General features: G+C 45.1%; 1 protein-coding gene across 3 annotated transcripts in view; it reads right to left on the bottom strand.

Moving 5' to 3' along the window:
- Positions 1 to 10279, bottom strand: part of LOC137425490 (kelch-like protein 5) — a 154910-nt gene that overhangs the window by 74345 nt on the left and 70286 nt on the right. For all 3 annotated transcript variants that reach the window (XM_068113988.2, XM_068113989.2, XM_068113987.2), the window contains 2 exons: positions 2540 to 2702; positions 1953 to 2165 (listed from right to left, as the gene is read on the bottom strand). In XM_068113988.2, coding sequence (XP_067970089.2) covers positions 1953 to 2165; positions 2540 to 2702 — 376 coding nt within the window. The remainder of the gene's footprint in view (positions 1 to 1952; positions 2166 to 2539; positions 2703 to 10279) is intronic.

Raw genomic sequence — 10279 nt, 5'->3', positions numbered from 1 at the left:
AATTGATTTATTCGGACAAGCCATTCTGCTCGAAATTGATGGAAACCAATTTCAAGATGGCTACCGTGGCAACCATATTGAAAATCGCAGCGTGCCCATTTTCGAAAGGAACCTTCCTCTACTCAACCCCAACACACACTGCAAAAATTGATTTAATGGGACAAGCTGTTTTGCTCGAAATTGACGGAAACCAAAAGTTGACTGAAGCCCGGATGGCTGCCGTGGCGGCCATATTGAAAATCGCAGCGCGCCCATTTTCGAAAGGAACCTTCCTCTACTCAACCGCAACACACACAGCAAAAATGGATTTCATCGGACAAGCCGTTCTCCTTGAAATTGACGGAAACCAAAAGTTGACGGACGCCCGGACCCCTTAGCCCATTGGGCTGAGGGGTGAAAAGGTAACTTTATGAATACAAGAAGAATTTAGTGAGGCCCGACCTCGAATAGTGTGTACAGTTTTGGTCACATTTGAGGAAGAGTAACTGCCATAAAAGATTCAACACAGAGCAACCAAAATGATTCTGGGATTAGCTCGACTAAACTACAAGGAGCTGTTGAAGAACACAAGACATAATATATTGGGATAAGGAGGATATGACAAAGGGATCTGATAAAGGTGTTGAAGATAAACGGTATAGATGGACAAAACAAGATCTGTAAATGCATGTCTGAGGACGCGTTCAACATTGGGTTTTTGTTTTTACAACTAAAATGGCCTCCAGTCAGTCATATTTGATCATTTCACAAAACAAAATTATGTGCATATGTATACCATCATGTATTGTCTTTGTGCCAAGTATGAACAAAATTGGTCCATACACATCCGATATATGGTTGCGGATGCACGGACGGCCGAGACCCAATCCATTAGCCCCCATTTCGGACCAAGTCCAACGGGGGCTAATCAATGTCGAGTTTTTGTGCAAAATAAACTTACAGGAGCCACAGGAGTCAAAGCCTGAGTAAAGAGGAGAGTTGGGATGGTAGTAAAGAGGGGTCTTTTATTCAGAAAGTAGTCAATGCATGCAATGGTCTCCCTGGAAAAAAAGCAGTAGCAGAAACAGTAGGTGGATTCAAAGTTGAATTATATATGTAGCCAAAATCATTGAGGTCAAAGAGCTACATGGATACTGGTAGGACTATTAAAATTATTCACAACTTAGGTGGTAGATCGTGTTCAGTGATGTTAATGCTTCCATAATTTATTTGATAAGGAAGGAAGGGTTATTACTCTGTTGAGGTGAGATTTTAATTTTAACGGTTGTGCATTTATTTAAAAATAAAAATAAAATATAAAAAAATAAGGTGACATGTATCAATATGGTTGTTAGACTAAACTGTGTGCAAAGATCTAAAGTTTGGGAATTTATGGCCATCAGCATCTTGTTTTATAAGTCTATTAATCAAGTCAAGAGTGATATCACGAACGTCCTTGGACTGAGTATATGTGAATGGTAAAGCAGCGAGAAGAGGGTCAGGAGAAGAGCCAGTCATTTGCTTTGCTGCGTACAGTCATGTGCCAAGTGCTTCCTGTATCGCTTGTGCTTTATCTTTTAAAAGGATTTTGTAAAACTTAGGCATGGAAGGAAACTTGTATACATGTATCATGACTGAAGTTTGTGAGAGGGCATCATTAAAAAGTTATGCTGACAGCATTTGTTCAATCTCCACCCTGCAGCCCACTACACCCAAGCAAAATCAAAATAAACCAGAATGGCACTTAGTTGAGTACATCCTTCCACCAGGCTGAATAGTTTGTTTTGCAAAATGTTTTCCAATGTACTTACCCAGCATGTTCTACATGTACATGCTGCTCCTCCAGAAGCTCAAGAGAAGCATTACCCTCGATTCTGATGTACAAAATCAATTTTGAGATATTGGACAAAATAATTAATATGCCCTTGTGATCCCCATTCCATCATAAAAGTGCATGCAAGTGTGCACATTACCTCTCAACACAGTGTGAAAACCGTGAATTTTGGTGGGTAGCTGGAACATCATGCCCACCAACAGCATAAAGGTAACCATTAAAAGTTGCAACACCAACTCCTCCACGCCGCTTCACCATCGGTGAACAAGCAAGCCACTTATTGGTGTGCGGGTCAAAACATTCGACAGAGCGCAAACATGAACCACCATCTCTTCCACCAACTGCATATAGCCTACAACAACAAAAAAAAGGCAAAATCCTACCACAACATGAAATGATAATTATTTTTATTCCAGGATACCTGAAACATCATGCCATTATAAATTGTATTAATTTTTGCACAAATTGGGGGTAGGGGACAAAAGTAGACCACATGAGAAAAAAATCTACAACAGCATGGACAACCACCAGAGAGCAGTGTGCCATGTACGCACAGATCTTCAAAGTTTAAACACTATTCATACCAGCTCTAACAGTACCGCTTCACTTTCGATGACCATGACGAAATGGTTAATATACGACTTGTGAAAACAAACCTTTACCGAAATGACAAGGCACATGTGACCATGTGGGGGGTGGAGAGTGGGAAGGAGCAGACAATAGTACCTGCCATTGAGGACACCCACTCCAAGAGTACTGCGGGATGTTGTCATGCTCGCAACGTAGTTCCACTGGCGCAAGTGTGGGTCAAAACGCTCCACAGTGCTCAGGTAGCTCCACCCATCATGGCCACCAACAGCATACATAGGACCCTCCGAGACGACTACACCTGAATATGCCAGTAATTATCAAAAGAGCAAGACATCAATAAGACAAATGCATGTACACATATTTTGCAGACATGCACTCTATTAACAGCAGCAGCTCAGAAAACTAGTGCACCCACTCCAAACAGAAGTGGCAGGAAGGGTTATGTTATCAGTGGGGTAAAAAAAATGTACAGTAAATCATGACTCAAGCCTCAAGACCATCAGGGGTGGGTTCAGTTTTCGAGTTTCTTATAGAGTGCTCACCAAGTGGCTTAAGCATTCAAGTAGGAACTCCATTCAAAACTGTTAAGGAACGGCTGGCTTGGCAAGTATGGCTTGTAAAGCTAGATGCTCATTAACTGAACTCTCAGTGCAGTAATCCTTGTTCATTCGTTGTTCATATCCAGTTTAACATTGACTGAACGGCTTTAGCATTATCCCTCTGGCGGTGATCAACGGTTTCACTCGGCCGTGTAAATTTCCATCAGGAAACAAAGGAAACCACCGGAGGTGTATGGTGTGTGGTTGGGTATGGTATGTTCTCCGATTGGCGTTCATAGTTGCTAATTCGCAACCTGCTAAGCAAGAAGTTATTCGTGCGTGGCAGCCACAGGTCCGGTAAGTTCGGGAGAGAACAGAGGTTAACCACCTCGTAGTAAACCCGAACCCCAGGCCGTAACATTCGGTGTCATGGAGGGGGATTCTTCCAAGCACCGTAACAAATTGGTGCCAGCAGTGAGATTCCGCTCCGGATGCTGTAACAATATATATATATATATATTATATTAATCGACCCCCAACAACAACTCGAAGCCCTTGTAGACCTGCGACAAGTTTATATATTTAAAAATGAAAATAATAATAATAAATATAAATATAATAATAAATATAAATATAAATATAAATTAAACCTGCGGGCAGTGATGTTCCGGGGACCATGCCGCTCCATCCTGATTGGATGAGTGCACGCCAGAGTCTGACAACGGCAGCCCGGATCCGATTGTTTAAAGTTTGAACTGAATCGATCGAAAAATGAAGGCAGGGACGCATTTTAAAGGTTTTCAAGAAATCCAAAATGGCCGCCATGTCACGTGACCTATGACGTCATGGTTATGATATGCATACAATCACATGGCATACTATAAGTGGTCAAAGTTTCAACTCAATCGATCAAAAAATGAAGGCAGGGATGCATTTTAAAGGTGGTTCCACTAGTTCCACTAGTTCCACTAGTTCCACTAGTATAGCAAAAAACATTGGTTCCACTAGTATAGCAAATTTTGCACTCACATCAAATAATTCTACATAACACCATGTACTATGTATGCATTCACATGTTATCAGAAGTAAATATATTGCTGCAGTTTTGAGATTCTACATATGACTTCAATAAATGCTAAAGGTTTGCCCCTCATAGTTAGTTCCACGAGCAACACGTAGGCCCACTTGTAGTATTAGTTATGTCACAGTATGTGTAAGTATAGGCCATTTCCCCTATTAATATCTGCGTTGTGTAAAGACATGAGATTAGGTCCTGCTCATTTTGCGTCCACCCTCCAATTCCACCTCGATGGGCGGAATCCATCCCGCGCCCCATTTGGCTGCCCGCTCAGTTTGTTACGCATTGGCTGCCCGCTCAGTTTGTTAAGCATTGGCTGTCCACTAGTCGAGTAACACGAGGTAGGCCTGAGAAGGAGGAGCGCAGGGTCGGGGTGGGGGCGGCGTTGAGGCAGAGCGTCAGAGGCGATGACGGTAGGAGCCACCAGCCAATCAGGGCTCTAGCGGCATGGCATGAGGGGCATGGAGAGGCGCGTCTGGTGAGTTCGAGAAGGTTCGCGGGGCATGCCTATATAAGTCGCTGCACAAAGCTCTTGAACAGGACTCGCAGAGGAAGGACTTGTTGGGAGAGGGCTTGATGCGAGAAGGACTTACGAGAAGGACTCGCAGAGAGGAGAGAAAGGACTCGTTGGGAGAGGGCTTGGTGAGAGGACTCGTTGGGAGAGGGCTTGGTGAGAGGACTCGTTGGGAGAGGGCTTGGTGAGAGGACTCGTTGGGAGAGGGCTTGGTGAGAGGACTCGTTGGGAGAGGGCTTGGTGAGAGGACTCGTTGGGAGAGGGCTTGGTGAGAGGACTCGTTGGGAGAGGGCTTGGTGAGAGGACTCGTTGGGAGAGGGCTTGGTGAGAGGACTCGTTGGGAGAGGGCTTGGTGAGAGGACTCGTTGGGAGAGGGCTTGGTGAGAGGACTCGTTGGGAGAGGGCTTGGTGAGAGGACTCGTTGGGAGAGGGCTTGGTGAGAGGACTCGTTGGGAGAGGGCTTGGTGAGAGGACTCGTTGGGAGAGGGCTTGGTGAGAGGACTCGTTGGGAGAGGGCTTGGTGAGAGGACTCGAGGGGGCGAGCACATTGTGAGCACTTGGAAGGACTCGCAGAGGAGAGAAAGGACTTATTGGCAGGAGAACTTGACTCGCATCACTCGCTTTGCGGCATTGAACTGTATCTCACAGTATAACGTACGCGCCAGAGGGGAAGAAGAAGAGGCGTTGGCGGTACGAGTACACGGCTGCAGCCAGACGCGCCGGTGGCGAATAGCACCTAATTCAGCCACGCGAGTAGACGCGGATAAACCTGCCAGGGATTAACCGCCATGGCCCACACCCTACCGTTCGCCCCAAAATAGCCCTGTGCGTACAAGACGACACGCGGAGAGCTCCTGCCTTCTCTTCTTACCATCTGCACGGGACAAGCCGGAGACCGGAGGGAGCTGCACGGGAGCCATCCCTGGACGTGCGGACCATACTCCTGCAGCTGCAAGCCCCGTGTGAGTGTGTGTGTGTGAGAGATGGGCCCGTTTGTCCTGGGTATTAAGTAAGACTGTCTAAGGCTGCACTGTGTCCCCTTTTTCTGGAATCATTGTATAGTGTAAATAAACCTGTTATTCCTTTTTCCAATTCGATCGCCTCTGATTTCACCATTGACTAAGCGTGGCACGAATAAGACCGTGAGAACCGGGTTCACCATATAAACAGCACGGATCGCGCATACGCACCGCTCGGCGTCTCAACACACGTGGTTAGTGCGGGGCTTATTTCCTCGTTTCAGGGCAGCGCGAGTAATTAGGTAATAGCGAACTTTAGTCCTAATACCCTATTTCGCGCTGTCCGGGAGGGATTTCATAGGTCCCAGGTCCCGCCAGGCCAGTCAAAGACAAGGGGACTAATCCCCCCTTGGTAAGGGGAGAAGGCCGGCAGCAGATCCGCAACAATATATATATATATACATATATATACATACATATACATACATACATATACATACATATATATACATATATATACATACATATATATACATATATATATATACATATATATACATACATATACATATATATACATACATATATATACATACATATATATACATATATATACATATATATACATACATATATATACATATATATACATACATATACATACATATATATACATATATATACATACATATACATACATATATATACATATATATACATACATATATATACATATATATACATACATATATATACATATATATACATATATATACATACATATACATATATATACATACATATACATACATATATATACATACATATATATACATATATATACATACATATACATATATATACATACATATATATACATATATACATATATATATATTGTTGCGGATATGGGATTTGGCCTCCATCCATATCCGCTTGTAAATATTCCCCTATTTCCCCAATACTTCCCAACTATCCCCAATCCCCCATTCCCTCGTCCCATTTTCTGTAAACAACACTCTGTAGCCCCGACCTTCCCCTATTTCCCCCATTAAATGTCGCACCCAGGTTCACCGCATCTCACGTAGACAACTATAGGACATCTTGCTAGTTATTCTTAGTCTATGTCAGTTAAGGACTCGTTTCCATTAATTCTGACTCTTCGTTGCACCAGAATGTGATTGTATGGCACCATTAGTAAGTTTAGGACCTCCCAATACCTCCCCGCATCTCTTCCTCATGGAACAACAACACCAACAACAACAACAGCGGCGGCGGCGCGGGGAGTGTGCGTCCTCACTCCGGCTTGGTTAGCCGCCATTGAACATGTGCTCCGACGGGGTTACCACGCAGGGGCTCACTGTCAGCTCCTCGTCAAGGGCGGAGCCCGGTAACCCCCCGCACCCAATAAGAAGCGGCGGACCGATTCCATCTGGGGCGGAGCTAACGAGCCGAGGGCATGTCACTCCCCGCTGGACATGCGCAGGAAGAGGGAGGTGACGTCAGATGCGCCTCAGCTTGGAGAGAAAAGGACGCCACCTCCAGCGCGACGATACCTCCCCGCATCTCTAGACCGGACCGGGTCGATTCTGCCCCTGAGCCAAGGTGCACCTTGAGCTATCGACTGCCTGCCCTTCCTTGCCATCAATCCCTGTGTGAGTCAGTCTTGTCCCGTTTGTCTGTGGTCTGTCGGGAATAAGATAAGACTGTGTCTAAGTGCCCATCTTGCTGTGCTTTACCTCTTGCCGTGTAATCTAACCGTTCTGCATAACCAATATTATATCCTCCTCCGGAGGTCTTGAGAACTGTACCCCTTGTGTCGTTGCCTTAATCCCAGCCGTTGTGTCCTTTCCTTCATTGATCTAGCGTAGCGCGATTCGGCCAACGTTCGAGTGTAATCGGGTAAACTGTGCGAACACGGCGGCCATTCCGCTCGGCCCATCATAACATCTAAGTCGTGTCCGTAACAATATATATATATATATATATATATATATATATATATATATATATATATATATATATATATATATATATATATATAGATATATATATATATATATATATATATATATAGTTGCGGTTTTAGAACCCGCACTCTTGTAAATATCCCATTATTAAAAGGTTAAAGGTTGCACCCCCTAGTTAGGCCACAAGCAGCACGTAGGCCACCATAGGACTTCAGTTATCTCATTAGTATGTGTTTTAGATAAGGCCGTGTTTCCAATAGTTGTGTCTGCGTTGTGTCAACCAAATAAGAGTAGGTCCCCATTCCGTCCATTTTGCGACCTCCCTCTCCAAGCGACGCCATTACGCGCCCCTACAGTCGGTGCCTTATGGCTCTCTCAATTTGTTACGCACCTTTGTTAGCAGCGTTCGCTGCCTTAGCGCTCGCTCAGGCCGCCATAAGCCACGTGGTTAGGCCCGAGAAAGGAGGCGGAGCGCCAAGAACAAGGTGTGGCCACGTCATCCAGCCGTCAAAGGCGGAGCCGGTAAGCCCTCACCAGCCAACCAGGGCTGAGGTAACATCACCGACAGGCATGGCTTTGGGGCCCGCGGAGTGATCGTGCGGAGAGATATAAAAAGAGAGCGCAAAGCCCTTTCACGGACTTTGAGGGGAGAGCGCTTGTTGTACGAGACTTGTTGGAGGCGCACGCGCGTTGTAAGACGACTCTTTGGGAAATGCGCATGGAACAGGACTGAGAAGAAGAAGGGCACGCTTGATTAAGAGAACATTGGAGAGGGTGCGTTTGGCACAAGTGTGCATCTATTACGTACGCCGTAGGACACCAGCTTCCCCCCGTTATATAAGGTCCGGTCGCGTTCAACTATACGCGGACCTGCCTGCCGGGTTTCGCCGCTGGTCCGGAGCATGGACTGGAGCCGACTGAAGCCTGGACAAGCCGGTGACCATCTACAATCCCCGTGTGAGTGTGTACGTTTGTCTGGGGTATTAGAATAAGACTGTTTTAAGAATGCCCTGTGTGCTGCTGCTTCCTCTTCCTATCTTGGACATTCTTTTGTTTCCTCTTCTTCTTTCTTGTATATAATAAATAAACCCATCTTTGTTCTTCCTGCCTTCTGGTTTCCTCTCCATCCAATCGCATCCGTCCTTTCTATCATTGGGTAAACGTGGCACGAGTAGGAACCGCTCAGAATCGGGTTTAGTCTCTGTTAATAGCTTGGATCGCGGATTGCTATCCGCTCGGCATTTTCCATCGTATCCGTGGTTCGAGCGGGAGTTATTCCCTCATTTCCGGCCGGCGTTAGTATTTAGGTAGTAGTGAACCCCAAGGCATAACAAACCCTACCTAACGCTGCGCCGGGAAGGACGTTATAACCCCCAGGACTCGGGTCGGCCAAATAAAAAGACAAGGGGATTAACCCCCCCTTGATAAGGGGAGCGCCGACGGCCGAGATCCGTAACAATATAATATATATATATATATATATATTCAACATCAAAATAAACTTATCAAATCCTTAGAAGGTCACTCATTGAAATCCTCCATGCAAAAACGAAAAATATTTGAACACAGAGGTAAAGTTCAGCTAGCTTTACTAAACACATGTCAATAAACAAGAGGTTTGCATGATCATCAATCATAAATAAAAAAACATAAAAAAACAAAAAGCATGATCATCACAAAGGGTGGTGCAACAAAATTCACAGCACTGCAACACAAAGGCATGCACCTGAATACAGTCAAAATGAAATGACACAGGAATGGACACAACACTCCCAACAGTCAAGGACAGAATGACAACAACAAAACGACAACATGCATTTTAAGGCAATTTTCCCTGCTGGAGCGGGGGGTTAGCCTTTCAGTCCCCATGACAATCTTCTCCATTTTGCCCTATTTTCTGCATCTCTCCTTGTTAACCCCCTTGCCCGCATTTCTTCTTCCACCATCTTTAGCTAAGTCTTTCTCGGTCTTCCCCATCCTCTACTTCCTTCTACATTCATTTCTATCACTCTTCTCAACCAGTCACTTTCATCCTTCCTCAACACATAAACAAACCATCTCAACCTGTTCCTCTTCACAGCATCAATCACAGGCTCTATTCCCATCATCTTTCGCAATTCATCATTTGTCTTCCTCTCTCTCAAAGATACTCCGCACATCCACCGAACCATTCGCATTTCCACCCTTTCCAGCCTTCGTTGCTGCTCTACATTCATTACCCATGTCTCGCTCCCATAAATCATAACACTTCTCACACATGCAGCATACACCTTTCCCTTCAGCTTCAACGACACTCCCCTCCTCATCAGCACGCCACTCAGTTCTCGAACCTTCTTCCATGCACATATCACTCTAGCAACCGTTGCCGAGTCTGATCCACCTTCTCCATTCAGCATGTCTCCGAAGTAGCAAAATGTTTTCACACCTTCCAGCTTCACGCCGTCTCAAAGATCCAACTCAACATTTCCTCCATCTCCAGCTTCCTCTGTGCACACCTTACATTTGAATGTAGCTGCCACACTGGTTAATGACCCTCTCAGACCACTACATTTTTGATGAACCCACTCAGCGCACATTGTACATTGAATGGAGTTCACTCCGACACCCTTCCTGCACACAGCACATGGCCACTTCCCAGTTCTTTCCACCTCACCACATGCTTTACCACTTGCCATCACATTCGTCTTTCTGATATTCACCTTCAGACCTTTTGTCTCCATACATCCCTTCCACTTGTTCATCTTTTCCTTCAGTCCATCAATACTTTCCGCAATCAACACCAGATCATCTGCATACAACAACTCCCACAGTAAAC

This window comes from Myxine glutinosa, chromosome 4, assembly GCF_964187855.1.
Source record: "Myxine glutinosa chromosome 4, kmMyxGlut1.1, whole genome shotgun sequence".
Classification (NCBI taxonomy): domain Eukaryota; kingdom Metazoa; phylum Chordata; class Myxini; order Myxiniformes; family Myxinidae; genus Myxine; species Myxine glutinosa.
The sequence above is the reverse complement of the archived record's forward strand: the minus strand, read 5'-3'. Positions and strand labels throughout refer to the sequence as shown.